The sequence below is a fragment of the Pseudophryne corroboree genome, chromosome 3 (genome assembly GCF_028390025.1).
Source record: "Pseudophryne corroboree isolate aPseCor3 chromosome 3, aPseCor3.hap2, whole genome shotgun sequence".
Lineage (NCBI taxonomy): Eukaryota > Metazoa > Chordata > Amphibia > Anura > Myobatrachidae > Pseudophryne > Pseudophryne corroboree.
In genome coordinates, this window is record NC_086446.1 from 808,348,322 (window position 1) to 808,369,432 (window position 21,111).

General features: G+C 53.6%; 1 protein-coding gene across 2 annotated transcripts in view; it reads left to right on the plus strand.

Moving 5' to 3' along the window:
- The first annotated feature begins 1,261 nt into the window (after positions 1-1,261).
- CACUL1 (CDK2 associated cullin domain 1) overlaps positions 1,262-21,111 on the plus strand; it is an 82,739-nt gene continuing 62,889 nt past the window's right edge. Inside the window, exons 1-7 of one of the 2 annotated variants that reach the window (XM_063962709.1) lie at positions 1,262-1,586; positions 4,237-4,363; positions 4,471-4,573; positions 8,069-8,164; positions 10,829-10,931; positions 11,305-11,394; positions 11,785-11,923. In XM_063962709.1, the coding sequence (XP_063818779.1) occupies positions 1,433-1,586; positions 4,237-4,363; positions 4,471-4,573; positions 8,069-8,164; positions 10,829-10,931; positions 11,305-11,394; positions 11,785-11,923 (812 nt within the window). In that variant the 5' untranslated portion in view covers positions 1,262-1,432. The remainder of the gene's footprint in view (positions 1,587-4,236; positions 4,364-4,470; positions 4,574-8,068; positions 8,165-10,828; positions 10,932-11,304; positions 11,395-11,784; positions 11,924-21,111) is intronic. The other variant, XM_063962710.1, reaches the window with a different exon arrangement.

Below are 21,111 nucleotides of genomic sequence, written 5' to 3' on the forward strand. Positions count from 1 at the left end.
TCCCTCTCCTCCACACGGTCCCTCTCTCCTCCGACTGTCCCTCTCCTCCACACGGTCCCACTCTCCTCCGACTGTCTCTCTCCTCCACACGGTCCCTCTCTCCTCCGACTGTCCCTCTCCTCCAACGGTCTCTCTCCTCCACACGGTCCCTCTCTCCTCCACACGGTCCCCCTCTCCTCCGACTGTCCCTCTCCTCCACACGGTCCCTCTCTCCTCCGACTGTCCCTCTCTCCTCCACACGGTTCCTCTCTCCTCCACACGGTCCCTCTCTCCTCCACACGGTGTCCCTCTCTCCTCCACACGGTGTCCCTCTCTCCTCCACACGGTGTCCCTCTCCTCCGACTGTCTCTCTGCTCCACACGGTCCCTCTCCTCCACACGGTCTCTCTCCCCAACACGGTGTCCCCCTCCTCCGACTGTCTCTCTCCTCCACACGGTGTCCCTCTCTCCTCCACACGGTGTCCCTCTCCTCCGACTGTCTCTCTGCTCCACACGGTCCCTCTCCTCCACACGGTGTCCCTCTCCTCCGACTGTCTCTCTGCTCCACACGGTCCCTCTCCTCCACACGGTCCCTCTCCTCCACACGGTCTCTCTCCTCCACACGGTCTCTCTCCTCCACACGGTCTCTCTCCCCAACACGGTGTCCCCCTCCTCCGACTGTCTCTCTCCTCCACACGGTGTCCCTCTCCTTCGACTGTCTCTCTGCTCCACACGGTCCCTCTCCTCCGACTGTCTCTCTGCTCCACACGGTGTCCCTCTCCTTCGACTGTCTCTCTGCTCCACACGGTCCCTCTCCTCCGACTGTCTCTCTGCTCCACACGGTCCCTCTCCTCCGACTGTCTCTCTGCTCCACACGGTACCTCTCCTCCGACTGTCTCTCTGCTCCACACGGTACCTCTCCTCCGACTGTCTCTCTGCTCCACACGGTCCCTCTCCTCTGACTGTCTCTCTCGTCCGACTGTCCCTCTCCTCCACACGGTCCCTCTCCTCCGACTGTCTCTCTGCTCCACACGGTCCCTCTCCTCCGACTGTCTCTCTGCTCCACACGGTCCCTCTCCTCCACACGGTCCCTCTCTCCTCCACACGGTCCCTCTATCCTCCACACGGTCCCTCTATCCTCCACACGGTCCCTCTATCCTCCACACGGTCTCTCTCCTCCACACGGTCTCTCTCCTCCGGCTCCAACGGTCCCGGCCTGGCGCTGACTCCGGGGCTCCCTCACACAAACGGTCCCGGGTACCATAGCAACGTATGGAAACAGCGAGGACACCGGACGTGACGTAGAACTACTGCTCTCGGCGTGCCGCGCGGTGAGGGCGGAAATTCCCGGCGTGCTGCGCGGTGAGGGCGGAAGTTCCCGGCGTGCCTGTCAGCTGCTGGAGCCGGGCTGGGGATGCTCGGAGCCCGGGGAGAGCGGTGAGGGAGCCGGATAGATGGAGGCGGAGAGGATGGAGGAGGACCCCAACCACAACCACTGGGAGCTACGCCCCGAGTCCCCCCCGGACCCCGAGTACTGCCGGAGGGCCCGAGACTGCGGCCCCGGTAACAAGGGGCTCCTGGGGATCAGCTCCAGCACCTCCAAGTTCCGTGAGTGGCCATAAGCCTGTGTGTATATACCCGGCCCCAGCTGTCTGTACAGGGGTGACATTAGCTGCCGGTTACTCTCAGGCACAGGAGTACCTCCCTTTATTCTCAGTGTGTGTATATGTGGCCCCCGGGGCCCTGTGTGTATATACCCGGCCCCAGCTGTCTGTACAGGGGTGACATTAGCTGCCGGTTACTCTCAGGCACAGGAGTACCTCCCTTTATTCTCAGTGTGTGTATATGTGGCCCCCGGGGCCCTGTGTGTGTATATACCCGGCCCCAGCTGTCTGTACAGGGGTGACATTAGCTGCCGGTTACTCTCAGGTACAGGAGTACCTCCCTTTATTCTCAGTGTGTGTATATGTGGCCCCCGGGGCCCTGTGTGTGTGTATATACCCGGCCCCAGCTGTCTGTACAGGGGTGACATTAGCTGCCGGTTACTCAGAGGCACAGGAGTACCTCCCTTTATTCTCAGTGTGTGTATATGTGGCCCCCGGGGCCCTGTGTGTATATACCCGGCCCCAGCTGTCTGTACAGGGGTGACATTAGCTGCCGGTTACTCTCAGGCACAGGAGTACCTCCCTTTATTCTCAGTGTGTGTGTATATGTGGCCCCCGGGGCCCTGTGTGTGTATATACCCGGCCCCAGCTGTCTGTACAGGGGTGACATTAGCTGCCGGTTACTCTCAGGTACAGGAGTACCTCCCTTTATTCTCAGTGTGTGTATATGTGGCCCCCGGGGCCCTGTGTGTGTGTATACCCGGCCCCAGCTGTCTGTACAGGGGTGACATTAGCTGCCGGTTACTCTCAGGCACAGGAGTACCTCCCTTTATTCTCAGTATGTGTATATGTGGCCCCCAGGGCCCTGTGTGTGTATTCCCGGCCCCAGCTGTCTGTACAGGGGTGACATTAGCTGCCGGTTACTCTCAGGTACAGGAGTACCTCCCTTTATTCTCAGTGTGTGTATATGTGGCCCCCGGGGCCCTGTGTGTGTATATACCCGGCCCCAGCTGTCTGTACAGGGGTGACATTAGCTGCCGGTTACTCTCAGGCACAGGAGTACCTCCCTTTATTCTCAGTGTGTGTATATGTGGCCCCCGGGGCCCTGTGTGTGTGTATACCCGGCTCCAGCTGTCTGTACAGGGGTGACATTAGCTGCCGGTTACTCTCAGGCACAGGAGTACCTCCCTTTATTCTCAGTGTGTGTATATGTGGCCCCCGGGGCCCTGTGTGTGTATACCCGGCCCCAGCTGTCTGTACAGGGGTGACATTAGCTGCCGGTTACTCTCAGGTACAGGAGTACCTCCCTTTATTCTCAGTGTGTGTATATGTGGCCCCCGGGGCCCTGTGTGTGTGTATACCCGGCCCCAGCTGTCTGTACAGGGGTGACATTAGCTGCCGGTTACTCTCAGGTACAGGAGTACCTCCCTTTATTCTCAGTGTGTGTGTATATGTGGCCCCCGGGGCCCTGTGTGTATATACCCGGCCCCAGCTGTCTGTACAGGGGTGACATTAGCTGCCAGTTACTCTCAGGCACAGGAGTACCTCCCTTTATTCTCAGTGTGTGTATATGTGGCCCCCGGGGCCCTGTGTGTATATACCCGGCCCCAGCTGTCTGTACAGGGGTGACATTAGCTGCCAGTTACTCTCAGGCACAGGAGTACCTCCCTTTATTCTCAGTGTGTGTGTATATTTGCCCCCCGGGGCCCTGTGTGTGTGTATACCCGGCTCCAGCTGTCTGTACAGGGGTGACATTAGCTGCCGGTTACTCTCAGGCACAGGAGTACCTCCCTTTATTCTCAGTGTGTGTATATGTGGCCCCCGGGGCCCTGTGTGTATATACCCGGCCCCAGCTGTCTGTACAGGGGTGACATTAGCTGCCGGTTACTCTCAGGCACAGGAGTACCTCCCTTTATTCTCAGTGTGTGTATATGTGGCCCCCGGGGCCCTGTGTGTGTATACCCGGCCCCAGCTGTCTGTACAGGCGTGACATTAGCTGCCGGTTACTCTCAGGTACAGGAGTACCTCCCTTTATTCTCAGTGTGTGTATATGTGGCCCCCGGGGCCCTGTGTGTGTATATACCCGGCCCCAGCTGTCTGTACAGGGGTGACATTAGCTGCCGGTTACTCTCAGGTACAGGAGTACCTCCCTTTATTCTCAGTGTGTGTATATGTGGCCCCCGGGGCCCTGTGTGTGTATATACCTGGCTCCAGCTGTCTGTACAGGGGTGACATTAGCTGCCGGTTACTCTCAGGTACAGGAGTACCTCTTTGTTTTGGGGCTGTATATTTCCTTGATCCCCCGGGTACAGAGTAATCCTGTCGTCCTCTGTATGTGATGACATCATACCCCCGAGTGCCCTATTCCCCTTACAGACATTTCACGTTGACCGGTTTCTACGGCTTTTTGCTGCGGCCGCATTTTAGAAATGAATGAATAGTGTTGTGTGCTTTCACGCGGCGCGGTCACCGTGTTGCAGCCGGGAATATCCACTGAATATGGCGGCTGCTGTTATTGCTATAGTGGCTGCGGCATGCCCAGATCCTACAACGTGGCACAGAGCCGTTCCATCTGAATCACGGGCATAAGGCGGCATGTGTGGGTCTTCCTCTGCCCCAGCGACCGTCTCCTGACATCTCCCCTTCTCTCCTAGTGATGAATGTGATCACAGTGGACGATTACAAGAGCACCTACTGGCCCAAACTGGAGAGCGCCATTGACCAGCTGCTGACGCAGAGTCCTGGAGATTATATACCCATTTCCTATGAGCAGATATACAGGTGATGCACCAGTCCCGGGATACGCTGCCCCTGCAGCTCATTAGTACTGTGTAGGAATTCATTCTGTATACGTTACTGACAATCATTTCCTTCTTGTTTCCTTTCAGCTGTGTATATAAATGTGTCTGTCAGCAGCACTCAGAGCAGATGTACAGCGATCTCATGTGCAAGATCACTCGTCATCTAGAGAGGGTGTCTCTAGAGCTCCAGGTGAGTAATCCACACACTGGCTCCTACTGACCGGACAGGCCGTGCTCTCAGTGATGTCACTGGCTCCTACTGACCGGACAGGCCGTGCTCTCAGTGATGTCACTGGCTCCTACTGACCGGACAGGCCGTGCTCTCAGTGATGTCACTGGCTCCTACTGACCGGACAGGCCGTGCTCTCAGTGATGTCACTGGCTCCTACTGACCGGACAGGCCGTGCTCTCAGTGATGTCACTGGCTCTTACTGACCGGACAGGCTGTGCTCTCAGTGATGTCACTGGCTCCTACTGACCGGACAGGCCGTGCTCTCAGTGATGTCACTGGCTCCTACTGACCGGACAGGCCGTGCTCTCAGTGATGTCACTGGCTCCTACTGACCGGACAGGCCGTGCTCTCAGTGATGTCACTGGCTCTTACTGACCGGACAGGCTGTGCTCTCAGTGATGTCACTGGCTCCTACTGACCGGACAGGCCGTGCTCTCAGTGATGTCACTGGCTCTTACTGACCGGACAGGCTGTGCTCTCAGTGATGTCACTGGCTCCTACTGACCGGACAGGCCGTGCTCTCAGTGATGTCACTGGCTCTTACTGACCGGACAGGCTGTGCTCTCAGTGATGTCACTGGCTCCTACTGACCGGACAGGCCGTGCTCTCAGTGATGTCACTGGCTCCTACTGACCGGATAGGCTGCACTCTCAGTGATGTCACTGGCTCCTACTGACCGGATAGGCCGTGCTCTCAGTGATGTCACTGGCTCCTACTGACTGGATAGGCTGCACTCTCAGTGATGTCACTGGCTCCTACTGACCGGACAGGCCGTGCTCTCAGTGATGTCACTGGCTCCTACTGACTGGATAGGCTGCACTCTCAGTGATGTCACTGGCTCCTACTGACCGGATAGGCTGCACTCTCAGTGATGTCACTGGCTCCTACTGACCGGACAGGCCGTGCTCTCAGTGATGTCACTGGTTCCTACTGACCGGACAGGCCGTGCTCTCAGTGATGTCACTGGCTCCTACTGACCGGACAGGCCGTGCTCTCAGTGATGTCACTGGCTCCTACTGACCGGACAGGCCGTGCTCTCAGTGATGTCACTGGCTCCTACTGACCGGACAGGCCGTGCTCTCAGTGATGTCACTGGCTCCTACTGACTGGATAGGCTGCACTCTCAGTGATGTCACTGGCTCCTACTGACCGGACAGGCCGTGCTCTCAGTGATGTCACTGGCTCCTAGTGATTTGACAGGCCACACTCTCAGTGATGTCACAGGCACCGAGTGACTGGATAGGCCGCGCTCTCAGTGATGTCACTGGCTCCTAGTGACTGGATAGGCTGCACTCTCAGTAATGTCACTGGCTCCTACTGACCGAACAGGCCGTGCTCTCAGTGATGTCACTGGCTCCTAGCGACTGGATAGGCTGCGCTCTCAGTGATGTCACTGGCGAATACTGACGAGAGGCTGCGCTCTCAGTGTTGTCACTGGCTCCTTGTGACTGGATAGGCTACGCTCTGTGATGTCACTTGCTCTTACTGACTGTATAGGCCGCGCTCTCAGTCATGTCGCTGGCACCTAGTGACTGGATAGGCCGTGCTCTCAGTGATGTGACTGGATAGGCTGCAGCCTCAGTGTTGTCACTGGTTCCTGGTGACTGGATAGGCTGCGCTCTCAGTGATGTCACAGACACCGAGTGACTGAATAGGCTGCGCTCTCAGTGATGTCACTGGCTCCTAGTGACTGAATAGGCCGCGCTCTCAGTGATGTCACTGGCTCCTAGTGACCAGACAGGCCGTGCTCTCAGTGATGTCACAGGCACCGAGTGACTGCATAGGCTGCGCTCTCAGAGATGTCACTGGCTCCTAGTGACTGGATAGGCTGCGCTCTCAGTGATGTCACAGGCACCGAGTGACTGCATAGGCTGCGCTCTCGGAGATGTCACTGGCTCCTAGTGACTGGATAGGCCGCGCTCTCAGTGATGTCACTGGCTCCTAGTGACTGGATAGGCTGCACTCTCAGTAATGTCACTGGCTCCTACTGACCGAACAGGCCGTGCTCTCAGTGTTGTCACTGGCTCCTTGTGACTGGATAGGCTACGCTCTGTGATGTCACTTGCTCTTACTGACTGTATAGGCCGCGCTCTCAGTCATGTCACTGGCACCTAGTGACTGGATAGGCCGTGCTCTCAGTGATGTGACTGGATAGGCTGCAGCCCCAGTGTTGTCACTGGTTCCTAGTGACTGGATAGGCTGCGCTCTCAGTGATGTCACAGGCACCGAGTGACTGAATAGGCTGCGCTCTCAGTGATGTCACTGGCTCCTAGTGACTGAATAGGCCGCGCTCTCAGTGATGTCACTGGCTCCTAGTGACCAGACAGGCCGTGCTCTCAGTGATGTCACAGGCACCGAGTGACTGCATAGGCTGCGCTCTCAGAGATGTCACTGGCTCCTAGTGACTGGATAGGCTGCGCTCTCAGTGATGTCACAGGCACCGAGTGACTGCATAGGCTGCGCTCTCAGAGATGTCACTGGCTCCTAGTGACTGGATAGGCTGCGCTCTCAGTGATGTCACAGGCACAGAGTGACTGGATAGGCCGCGCTCTCAGTGATGTCACTGGCTCCTAGTGACTGGATAGGCTGCACTCTCAGTGATGTCACTGGCTCCTAGTGACTGGATAGGCTGCACTCTCAGTGATGTCACAGGCGCAGAGTGACTGGATAGGCCCCGCTCTCAGTGATGGCACAGAGTGACTGGATAGGCTGCACTCTCAGTGATGTCACAGGCACAGAGTGACTGGATAGGCTGCGCTCTCAGTGATGTCACTGGCTCCTAGTGAGTGGATAGGCTGCACTCTCAGTGATGTCACAGGCACAGAGTGACTGGATAGGCTGCGCTCTCAGTGATGTCACAGGCACAGAGTGACTGGATAGGCTGCACTCTCAGTGATGTCACAGGCACAGAGTGACTGGATAGGCTGCACTCTCAGTGATGTCACAGGCACAGAGTGACTGGATAGGCTGCGCTCTCCGTGATGTCACAGGCACAGAGTGACTGGATAGGCTGCGCTCTCAGTGATGTCACAGGCACAGAGTGACTGGATAGGCTGCGCTCTCAGTGATGTCACAGGCGCAGAGTGACTGGATAGGCCGCGCTCTCAGTGATGTCACAGGCACAGAGTGACTGGATAGGCCGCGCTCTCAGTGATGTCACAGGCGCAGAGTGACTGGATAGGCCGCGCTCTCAGTGATGTCACAGGCACCGAGTGACTGGATAGGCCGCTCTCTCAGTGATGTCACAGGCGCAGAGTGACTGGATAGGCCGCGCTCTCAGTGATGGCACAGAGTGACTGGATAGGCCGCGCTCTCCGTGATGTACCTCTAAGGGCTGTGTATTTGTATTATGTTTGCTAGTCACCGCTCATTATGGGCCAATCTTACAATATAGTTATTGTTGTATATATTGCATACACTGCAGGTCCATTTACATTCTCCTCTTTATTTCAGGCAAGTTCTCCTGAGCAGTATATTGAAAAGTTTAACCTTGCCCTGGGCCAGTACATGGGGGCACTGCACAGCATTGTCCCACTTTTTATCTATATGGTGAGTATGTGTGCTGCGTGTATGTTTCCCAGCGTTACTACGTGCCCGTATACTAGACTGCCCTGCTACTGCTCCGGTGCCCAGCTCTGAGGCATATAGTGTATGACTGTGTCACTGCCCCGTGGATACAGCATAATACTCATTCTGTGATGTAAGAGTGACAGATGGGTGCGTTATACTGACAGCAGTGGTGCAGTCTCATCCGGCAATGACCGGTAGCAGCCCTGTGATGTCACGGAGTGGGCGGGGCTGGCTCTTTAGGGCCCTACACACTGCGCGATATTAATCTGAAGAGATACCATTCATATTTTCCAGTGTGGAGGCACCAGCGATGAACGATGTGTGGCTCCGCGCTCTTTCATCGCTATTGCCCCGTCGGCTGTGCATTCAGGCCAATATGGACGATCTCGTCCATATTTGCCTGCACTTCTATGGAGCCGGGTGACGGGGGGAGTGAAGAAACTTCACTCCTCCCGTCACTGCCCCCCACCGGGTCGGCCGTATCCGCCGTCGGCCAGCTCGGCGGCGGATCGCGCTGTGTGTAGGGCCCAATACACTGGTGCAGGGCAAGTCAATGACTGGATGAGCAGGTGATGATGTCACTGAGTGGGCGGGGCTGTCTTCTAGACTTGTGCAAAGCACGTTAGTGACTGGATGAGCAGGTGATGATGTCACTTAGTGGGCGGGACTGTCTCCTACACTGGTGCAAGGCAGTGACTGGATGAGCAGGCGATGATGTCAATGAGTGGGTGGGGCTGTCTCCTACACTGGTGCAAGGCAGTGACTGGATGAGCAGGTGATGATGTCAATGAGTGGGTGGGGCTGTCTCCTACACTGGTGCAAGGCAGTGACTGGATGAGCAGGTGATGATGTCACTGAGTGGGTGGGGCTGTCTCCTACACTGGTGCAAGGCAGTGACTGGATGAGCAGGTGATGATGTCACTGAGTGGGCGGGGCTGTTTCCTACACTGGTGCAAGGCAGTGACTGGATGAGCAGGTGATGTCACTGAGTGGGCGGGGCTGTCTCCTACACTGGTGCAGTGTGAGCAGGTAGTAACGTCTGACGCCGTGTGAATAGAATCCTTCTCTTCATATACATAACGTCATCATTCTGAATGTCCACGTATTGTACCACACCCACGGGATAATGTGGCTGGTCCTGTTCTGTGGTGCATTCTATGGTCAGATGGTTTAGAACATCCTCATTATTCCAGTTTCTGTGGACACTTGCCTGGTGTAATGTGTTGATGTGCTCTGAGATACCGGCATTGGCGTGACTGGAGACCCTGTGACCTTCTTCCTACACTGGCAATTTCATATCGCTCCTTCCAACCCGATGTGCTGCGCTATCCGGTCTCTAGGTCAACAACACTTAGGTCGACAATGTCTAGGTCGACCACTATTGGTCGACTGGTCAAAAGGTCGACATGAGTTTTTCTCAATTTTTGCCCCTTTTTTTGAACTTTTTCATACTTAACGATCCACGTGGACTACAATTGGTAATAGTAACCTGTGCCGAGCGCAGCGCGAGCCATGCGAGGGGACACGGTGCACTAATTGGGGTTCCCGGTCACTGTACGGAGAAAACAACACCAAATTGAAGAAAAAACAAACCTTCATGTTGACCTGTCGACCTAGAACATGTTGACCTAGAGACCATGTCGACCTAGTTACTGTCGACCAATAATAGTCGACCTACACTGTCGACCTAAGTGTGGTCGACCCTCCATACCACACCCCTGTGCTGTCACCCTTCTGTCCACTTCCACCCAAACCAGCTGTCCGGGGCGTAAGTCTACAGGCCATGAATTGTGGCCTCCCGTATTGTTTTCCTGTGCGGTAGCTCTGACGTAGCCTGAGGAATGCTGTCTTGCTGTAGGATGAACCGTCGGCCCACTAGGCGTACACCAGAGGGTGTTGCATGGAGCTGCAATGGGCTGTTGTAGCCTTCTTGGTTAAGGCTTGTTCAAGTCAATGAGCCCCAGACCTCTCTTCCCCCTCTCTTCCTCCTCTCTTCCTCCTCCCACTCCTCCTCCTCTTCCTCCTCCCACTCCTCTTACTCCTCCTCCTGCATGTCTGACAGTGCCACCGGGGTTTTAAGTGCTGCTCGACTTCCAAATGCCCCACATGTAAAAGGGCAATGGTTTTCATAGCAGAGCATGGGGTGGTTTTCATAGCAGAGCATGGGGTGGTTTTCATAGCAGAGCATGGGGTGGTTTTCATAGCAGAGCATGGGGTGGTTTTCATAGCAGAGCATGGGGTGGTTTGCTATTTTGGGTATAAACACGCTGGAAAGCGCCACTTGTGCTGTACAAAAGTCTGCGCAATGAAGCAAAGATTTCCCACTTTCATTCCTCCAGTCCTCAGTAGCCCACACGCAGTGCACCGTAGCCAGCAAGACTCATTCCTTCCCAGCCCATGATTTGTGGCCTAAACAGGCCTTTCTTATAGCAGTACTTACCACTGAGCATTGCAGGTCCCTCACAGGGCTGGAACTGCTTACATTTCGGTAAAACCTGGAAAAATGGGTGTTTTAAATCTCTCGTCCCTGAGGTTAGGTGCACTGTGGGGTTTGTTACACGGGGTAGTTTCAGAAATGGAGCGACTGCCTTTTATTATTGCCCGCTGCCACCCCCACCGTGTTCTCTTGTGTTTATTTTCCAGAACAAGTTTTATATAGAAACCAAACTGAACAGAGACCTGAAGGACGACCTCATTTTGCTCTTTACGGAGCATGTGGCAGAAAAGCACATTTACAGCCTGATGCGTGAGTAGAATGTGAGCTCTGTGCACGAGAAACACTCGGAGATCCTGGCTGATGGTGCCGCTTCCTGACGTTCAGTTTTAGATTGAGGGGGGGGGGGTTCCTAGGCGTGGCCCTCAGCATCCAATCAGACTCTTTGCAGACATTTTGTCATGCACCGCTCAGTTGCTGAAGCCCCATCTCCCGTTCTGCGGTTACCATAGCTGTCCCCCATTTTGTGTAGAGAGCCCAATGGATTTGGGTAATGAATTTGGGCTGTTCCCGGTATCCTCTCTCTCCGTACTGGGGGGAACGCGGGCAGGATTAATACTACACTATTAGTAACTATCTGGGTTCTTATGAAATGGTGATTAATGTTTTCTGTTCCTCCCTGCAGCCTTGTTACTGGAGGCCCAGTCTACACCTTTTCAGATCACTCCCTCCACCATGGCAAGCATTGTGAAAGGCTTGTACACGCTGCGGCCAGGTAAGTGCCCTCCTCCCCTGTCCCTGGTTACTTGGCTGCACATAATGTCACGTTATAGTAAAGTGGCCGTCACTCAGGGGATGAGCCATCTCTGTAAGATGGGGACGCTGGCACAATCAATCACTGTTAGCTGAGTGTGCCAGTTATCTCCTGCCGACGGGGACCGTGCCAGAGCATGCCACTCGTAGCCAGAGATTGGCGCTGTTCGTGTATAGTACACAAGTCTTATAGGAACCCGAGAGAGAAACGTGTTGTGTGTTCCCCTTGTGTTGCTGTTTGGCACAGACAGGATAGTGTATTGTTGTGTGCCACCTTCTGTGCCAGTCTCGGCCAGGAGTAGGGATCAGCATTACCCTGCTACACAGAGCATCTCCTCTCTCCTGCTTTCAGAATGGGTCCAGCTTGCCCCAACGCTCTTCTCCAAATTTATTCCCAACATTCTGCCTCCGGCAATGGAATCGGAGCTGCAGGATTACGCAGCGCAGGATCAGAAGCTGCAGCGGGAATTGATGCAGACCGGATTCAACAGGTCAGTGCAGTTACAGGGGCGTCAGTGTGTAATGGGCGGGTGACGCTGTATAATGGGCGGGTGACGCTGTATAATGGGCGGGTGACGCTGTATAATGGGCGGGTGACGCTGTATAATGGGGAGGGTGACGCTGTATAATGGGGAGGGTGACGCTGTATAATGGGGAGGGTGACGCTGTATAATGGGGAGGGTGACGCTGTATAATGGGGAGGGTGACGCTGTATAATGGGGAGGGTGACGCTGTATAATGGGGAGGGTGACGCTGTATAATGGGGAGGGTGACGCTGTATAATGGGGAGGGTGACGCTGTATAATGGGGAGGGTGACGCTGTATAATGGGGTGGGTGACGCTGTATAATGGGGTGGGTGACGCTGTATAATGGGGTGGGTGACGCTGTATAATGGGGTGGGTGACGCTGTATAATGGGGTGGGTGACGCTGTATAATGGGGTGGGTGACGCTGTATAATGGGGTGGGTGACGCTGTATAATGGGGTGGGTGACGCTGTATAATGGGGAGGGTGACGCTGTATAATGGGGAGGGTGACGCTGTATAATGGGGAGGGTGACGCTGTATAATGGGCAGGTGACGCTGTATAATGGGCAGGTGACGCTGTATAATGGGCAGGTGACGCTGTATAATGGGCAGGTGACGCTGTATAATGGGCAGGTGACGGTGTACGTTGTATAATGGGAAGGTGACGGTGTACGCTGTATGATGGGCTGGTGATGCTGTATAATGGGCAGTTGACTCTGTACGCTGTATAATGAGAAGGTGACACTGTACGCGGTATAATGGGCAGGTGACGCGGTATAATGGGCAGGTGACGCTGTATAATGGGCAGGTGACGCTGTATAATGGGCAGGTGACGCTGTATAATGGGCAGGTGACGCTGTATAATGGGCAGGTGACGCTGTATAATGGGCAGGTGACGCTGTATAATGGGCAGGTGACGCTGTATAATGGGCAGGTGACGCTGTATAATGGGCAGGTGACGCTGTACGCGGTATAATGGGCAGGTGACGCTGTATAATGGGCAGGTGACGCTGTATAATGGGTAGGTGAAGCTGTATAATGGGCAGGTGATGCTGTACGTGGTACAATGGGCAGGTGACGGTTTGCGCTGTATAATGGGCAGGTGACGCTGTACGTGGTATAATGGGTAGGTGAAGCTGTATAATGGGCAAGTGACACTGTACGTGGTATAATGGGCAGGTGACGGTTTGCTTTGTATAATGGGCAGGTGACGCTGTATAATGGGCAGGTGACGCTGTACGCTGTATAATGGGCAGGTGACGCTGTACGCTGTATAATGGGCAGGTGACGCTGTACGCTGTATAATGGGCAGGTGACGCTGTACGTGGTGTAATGGGCAGGTGACACTGTACGTGGTGTAATGGGCAGGTGACGCTGTATGATGGGCAGGTGACACTGTATAATGGGCAGGTAACGCTGTACGCTGTATAATGGGCAGGTGACGGTTTGCTCTGTATAATGGGCAGGTGACGCTGTATAATGGGCAGGTGACGCTGTACGCTGTATAATGGGTAGGTGACGCTGTACGCTGTATAATGGGCAGGTGACGCTGTACGCTGTATAATGGGCAGGTGACGCTGTACGCTGTATAATGGGCAGGTGACGCTGCACGCTGTATAATGGGCAGGTGACACTGTACGTGGTGTAATGGGCAGGTGACACTGTACGTGGTGTAATGGGCAGGTGACGCTGTACGCTGTATAATGGGCAGGTGACACTGTATAATAGGCAGGTGACGCTGTATAATGGGCAGGTGACGCTGTATAATGGGCAGGTGACGCTGTACGTGGTATAATGGGCAGGTGACACTGTACGCTGTATAATGGGCAGGTGACACTGTACGCTGTATAATGGGCAGGTGACGCTGTACGCTGTATAATGGGCAGGTGACGCTGTACGCTGTATAATGGGCAGGTGACGCTGTACGCTGTATAATGGTCAGGTGACGCTGTATAATGGGCAGGTGATGCTGTATAATGGGCCGGTGACGCTGTACGCTGTATAATGGGCCGGTGACGCTGTACGCTGTATAATGGGCAGGTGACGCTGTATAATGGGCAGGTGACGCTGTACGCTGTATAATGGGCAGGTGATGCTGTATAATGGGCAGGTGACGCTGTACGCTGTATAATGGGCAGGTGACGCTGTATAATGGGCAGCTGACACAGTACACTTTGTAATGGGCAGGTGACGCTGTTTAATGGGGAGGTGACGCCGTATAATGGGAAGGTGACGACGTACGCTATATAATGGGCAGGTTACGCTGTATAATGGGCAGGTGACGCTGTATAATGGGCAGGTGACGGTTTGCGCTGTATAATGGGCAGGTGACGCTGTACGCTGTATAATGGGCAGGTGACGCTGTACGCTGTATAATGGGCAGGTGACGCTGTACGCTGTATAATGGGCAGGTGACGCTGTACGCTGTATAATGGGCAGGTGACACTGTACGCTGTATAATGGGCAGGTGACGCTGTACGCTGTATAATGGGCAGGTGACGCTGTACGCTGTATAATGGGCAGGTGACACTGTACACTGTATAATGGGCAGGTGACACTGTACACTGTATAATGGGTAGATGACGCTGTATAATGGGCAGGTGACGCTGTATGCTGTATAATGGGCAGGTGACGCTGTACGCTGTATAATGGGCAGGTGACACTGTACACTGTATAATGGGCAGGTGACACTGTACACTGTATAATGGGTAGATGACGCTGTATAATGGGCAGGTGACGCTGTATGCTGTATAATGGGCAGGTGACGCTGTACGCTGTATAATGGGCAGGTGACGCTGTACGCTGTATAATGGGCAGGTGACGCTGTACGCTGTATAATGGGCAGGTGATGCTGTACGCTGTATAATGGGCAGGTGACACTATATGCTGTATAATGGTCAGGTGACGCTGTATAATGGGCAGGTGACGCTGTATAATGGGCAGGTGACGCTTTACGCTGTATAATGGGCAGGTGACGCTGTATAATGGGCAGCTGACACTGCACGCTTTGTAATGGGCAGGTGACGCTGTACGCTGTATAATGGACAGGTTACGCTGTATGCTGTATAATGGTCAGGTGACGCTGTATGCTGTATAATGGTCAGGTGACACTGTACGCTGTATAATGGGCAGGTGACGCTGTACGCTGTATAATGGGCAGGTGACGTTGTACGCTGTATAATGGGCAGGTGACACTGTACGCTGTATAATGGGCAGGTGACACTGTACACTGTATAATGGGCAGGTGACGCTGTACGCTGTATAATGGGCAGGTGACGCTGTATAATGGGCAGGTGACGCTGTATAATGGGCAGGTGACGGTGTTTAATGGGCAGGTGACGCTGTACGTGGTATAATGGGCAGGTGACGGTGTGCGCTGTATAATGGGGAGGTGACGCTGTATAATGGGGAGGTGAAGCTGTATAATGGGCAGGTGACGCTGTATGCTGTATAATGGGCAGGTGACGCTGTATGCTGTATAATGGGCAGGTGACGCTGTATAATGGGCAGGTGACGCTGTACGCTGTATAATGGGCAGGTGACCGTGTACGCTGTATAATGGGCAGGTGACGATGTACGTGGCATAATGGGCAGGTGATGATTTGCGCTGTATAATGGGGAGGTGACGCTGTATAATGGGCAGGTGACGATGTACGCTGTATAATGGGCAGGTGACACTGTACGCTGTATAATGGACAGGTGACGCTGTATAATGGGCATGTGACACTGTATGCTGTATAATGGGCTGGTGACACTGTACGCTGTATAATGGTAGGTGACGCTGTATGCTGTATAATGAGCAGGTGACGCTGTACGCTGTATAATGGTCAGGTGACGCTGTACGCTGTATAATGGGCAGGTTACGCTGTACGCTGTATAATAGGCAGGTGACGCTGTACGCTGTATAATGGCAGGTGACGCTGTACTCTGTATAATAGGCAGGTGACACTGTACGCTGTATAATGGTCAGGTGACGCTGTTTAATAAGGACGTGACGCGTATAATGGGCAGGTGACGCCGTATAATGGGCATGTGACGACGTACGCTGTATAATAGGCAGGTGACGCTGTACGCTGTATAATGGGCAGGTGACGATGTACGCTGTATAATGGGGAGGTGACGCTGTATAATGGGCAGGTGACACTACGCTGTATAATGGGCAGGTGATGCTGTATAATGGGCAGGTGATGCTGTATAATGGGCAGGTGACGGTTTGCGCTGTATAATGGGCAGGTGACGCTGTACGCTGTATAATGGGCAGGTGACGCTGTATGCTGTATAATGGGCAGGTGACGCTGTATAATGGGCAGGTGACGCTGTATAATGGGCAGGTGACGCTGTATAATGGGCAGGTGACGCTGTATAATGGGCAGGTGATGCTGTATAATGGACAGGTGACTCTGTACGCTGTATAATGGGCAGGTGACGCTGTATAATGGGCAGGTGACGCTGTATAATGGACAGGTGACGCTGTACTCTGTATAATGGGTAGGTGACGCTATACGCTGTATAATGGGCAGGTGACGCTGTATAATGGGCAGGTGACACTGTACGTGGTATAATGGGCAGGTGAAGTGTGCGCTGTATAATGGGGAGGTGACGCTATATAATAGGTAGGTGAAGCTGTATAATGGGCAGGTGACACTGTACACTGTATAATGGGTAGATGACGCTGTATAATGGGCAGGTGATGCTGTATGCTGTATAATGGGCAGGTGATGCTGTACGCTGTATAGTGGGCAGGTGACACTATATGCTGTATAATGCTCAGGTGACGATGTATGCTGTATAATGGGCAGGTGACGGTGTGCGCTGTATAATGGGGAGGAGACGCTGTATAATGGGCAGGTGACGCCGTATAATGGGCATGTGACGCCGTATAATGGGCAGGTGACGACGTACGCTGTATAATAGGCAGGTGACGCTGTGCGCTGTATAATGGGAAGTTGACGCTGTACGCTGTATAATGGGCAGGTGACGCTGTATAATGGGCAGGTGACGCTGTACGCTGTATAATGGGCAGGTGATGCTGTATAATGGGCAGGTGACGCTGTATAATGGGTAGATGACGCTGTATAATGGGCAGGTGACGCTGTACGCTATATAATGGGCAGGTGACACTACGCTGTATAATGGGCAGGTGACGCTGCATAATGGGCAGCTGACACTACGCTTTGTAATGGGCAGGTGACGCTGTATAATGGGCAGGTGATGCTGTATAATGGGCAGGTGACACTGTACGCTGTACAATGGGCAGGTGACGCTGTACAATGGGCAGGTGACGCTGTATAATGGGCAGGTGACACTGTGCGCTGTATAATGTGCAGGTGACGCTGTACGCTGTATAATGGGCAGGTGATGTTGTATAATGGGCTGGTGACACTGTACACACTGTACACTGTATAATGGGCAGGTGATGCTGTACGCTGTATAATGGGCAGGTGACGCTGTATAATGGGCCGGTGACGCTGTACGCTTTGTAATGGGCAAGTGACGCTGTATAATGGGCAGGTGACGCTGTACGCTGTATAATGGGGAAGTGACGCTGTACGCTGTATAATGGCAGGTGACTCTGTACGCTGTATAATGGGCCGGAGACGCTGTACGCTGTATAGTGTGCAGGTGACGCTGTACGCTGTATAATGGGCAGGTGACGCTGTATGCTGTATAATGGGCAGGTGACGCTGTATAATGGCCAGGTGTCACTGTATAATGGGCCGGTGATGCTGTACGCTGTATAATGGGCAGGTGATGCTGTATAATGGGCAGCTTACGCTGTATAAATGGGCAGGTGACGCTGTATAATGGGCAGGTGACACTGTACGATGTATAATTGGCAGGTGACGCTGTACGCTGTATAATGGGCAGGTGACGCTGTACGCTGTATAATGGGCAGGTGACGCTGTACGCTGTATAATGGCAGGTGACTCTGTACGCTGTATAATGGGCCGGAGACGCTGTACGCTGTATAGTGTGCAGGTGACGCTGTACGCTGTATAATGGGCAGGTGACGCTGTATAATGGGCCGGTGATGCTATACGCTGTATAATGGGCAGGTGACGCTGTATAATGGCCAGGTGTCACTGTATAATGGGCCGGTGATGCTGTACGCTGTATAATGGGCAGGTGATGCTGTATAATGGGCAGCTTATGCTGTATAAATGGGCAGGTGACGCTGTATAATGGGCAGGTGACGCTGTACGCTGTATAATGGGCAGGTGACGCTGTATAATGGGCCGGTGACGCTGTACGATGTATAATGGGCAGGTGACACTGTATAATAGGCAGGTGACGTTGTACGCTGTATAATGGGCCGGTGACGCTGTATGCTGTATAATGGTCCGGTGACGCTGTATAATGGGCAGGTGACATTGTATAATGGGCCGGTGACGCTGTACGCTGTATAATGGGTAGATGACGCTGTATAGCAGGCATGTGACGCTGTACGTGGTATAATGGGCAGGTGACGGTGTGCGCTGTATAATGGGCAGGTGACGGTGTGCGCTGTATAATGGGCAGGTGACGGTGTGCGCCGTATAATGGGCAGGTGACGCCGTATAATGGGCATGTGACGCCGTATAATGGGCAGGTGACGACGTACGCTGTATAATAGGCAGGTGACGCTGTGCGCTGTATAATGGGCAGGTGACGCTGTACGCTGTATAATGGGCAGGTGACACTACGCTGTATAATGGGCAGGTGACGCTGTATAATGGGCAGGTGACGCTGTACGCTGTATAATGGGCAGGTGACGCTGTACGCTGTATAATGGGCAGGTGATGCTGTATAATGGGCAGGTGACACTACGCTGTATAATGGGCAGGTGACGCTGTATAATGGGCAGGTGACACTGTACGCTGTATAATGGGCAGGTGACGCTGTATAATGGGCAGGTGACGCTGTACGCTGTATAATGGGCAGGTGACACTACGCTGTATAATGGGCAGGTGACGCTGTACGCTGTATAATGGGCAGGTGACGCTGTACGCTGTATAATGGGCAGGTGACGCTGTATAATGGGCAGGTGACGTTGTACGCTGTATAATGGGCAGGTGACGCTGTATAATGGGCAGGTGACGCTGTATAATGGGTAGGGGACGCTGTATAATGGGCAGGTGACGGTTTTTAATGGGCAGGTGATGCTGTATAATGGGCAGGTGACGCTGTACGTGGTATAATGGGCAGGTGACGGTGTGCGCTGTATAATGGGGAGGTGACGCTGTATAATGGGTAGATGAAGCTGTATAATGGGCAGGTGACGCTGTTTGCTGTATAATGGGCAGGTGACACTATATGCTGTATAATGGGCAGGTGACGCTGTATAATGGGCAGGTGTCGCTGTATAATGGGCAGGTGACGCTGTATGCTGTATAATGGGCAGGTGATGGTGTTTAATGGGCAGGTGACGCTGTACGCTGTATAATGGGCAGGTGACGCTGTATAATGGGCAGGTAACGCTGTACGCGATATAATGGGCAGGTGACGCTGTATAATGGGTAGGTGAAGCTGTATAATGGGCTGGTGATGCTGTACGTGGTACAATGGGCAGGTGACGGTTTGCGCTGTATAATGGGCTGGTGACGCTGTACGTGGTATAATGGGTAGGTGAAGCTGTATAATGGGCAGGTGACACTGTACGTGGTATAATGGGCAGGTGACGGTTTGCTCTGTATAATGGGGAGGTGACGTTGTACACTGTATAATGGGCAGGTGACACCATGTACGATGTATAATGGGCAGGTGATGCTGTACGCTGTATAATGGGCAGGTGATGCTGTACGCTGTATAATGGGCAGGTGACACTCTACGTGGTGTAATGGGCAGGTGACGCTGTATAATGGGCAGGTGACGACGTACGCTGTATAATAGGCAGGTGACGCTGTGCGCTGTATAATGGGCAGGTGACGCTGTACGCTGTATAATGGGCAGGTGACGCTGTATAATGGGCAGGTGACACTACGCTGTATAATGGGCAGGTGACGCTGTATAATGGGCAGGTGACGCTGTACGCTGTATAATGGGCAGGTGACGCTGTACGCTGTATAATGGGCAGGTGACGCTGTACGCTGTATAATGGGCAGGTGACGCTGTACGCTGTATAATGGGCAGGTGATGCTGTATAATGGGCAGGTGACACTACGCTGTATAATGGGCAGGTGACGCTGTATAATGGGCAGGTGACACTGTATTCTGTATAATGGGCAGGTGACGCTGTATAATGGGCAGGTGACACTGTACGCTGTATAATGGGCAGGTGACGCTGTACGCTGTATAATGGGCAGGTGATGCTGTATAATGGGCAGGTGACACTACGCTGTAGAATGGGCAGGTGACGCTGTATAATGGGCAGGTGACGCTGTATAATGGGCAGGTGACGCTGTACGCTGTATAATGGGCAGGTGACGCTGTACAATGGGCAGGTGACGCTGTACGCTGTATAATGGGCAGGTGACGCTGTACGCTGTATAATGGGCAGGTGACGCTGTACGCTGTATAATGGGCAGGTGACGTTGTACGCTGTATAATGGGCAGGTGACGCTGTACGCTGTATAATGGGCAGGTGACGCTGTATAATGGGTAGGTGACGCTGTATAATGGGCAGGTGATGCTGTATAATGGGCAGGTGACGCTGTACGTGGTATAATGGGCAGGTGACGGTGTGCGCTGTATAATGGGGAGGTGACGCTGTATAATGGGGAGGTGAAGCTGTATAATGGGCAGGTGACGCTGTATAATGGGCAGGTGACGCTGTATAATGGGTAGGTGAAGCTGTATAATGGGTAGGTGAAGCTGTATAATGGGCAGGTGACGCTGTATGCTGTATAATGGGCAGGTGATGGTGTTTAATGGGCAGGTGACGCTGTATAATGGGCAGGTGACGCTGTATAATGGGCAGGTAACGCTGTACGCGGTATAATGGGCAGGTGACAGTGTATGCTGTATAATGGGCAGGTGACGCTGTATAATGGGTAGGTGAAGCTGTATAATGGGCAGGCGATGCTGTACGTGGTACAATGGGCAGGTGACGGTTTGCGCTGTATAATGGGCAGGTGACGCTGTACGTGGTATAATGGGTAGGTGAAGCTGTATAATGGGCAGGTGACACTGTACGTGGTATAATGGGCAGGTGACGGTTTGCTCTGTATAATGGG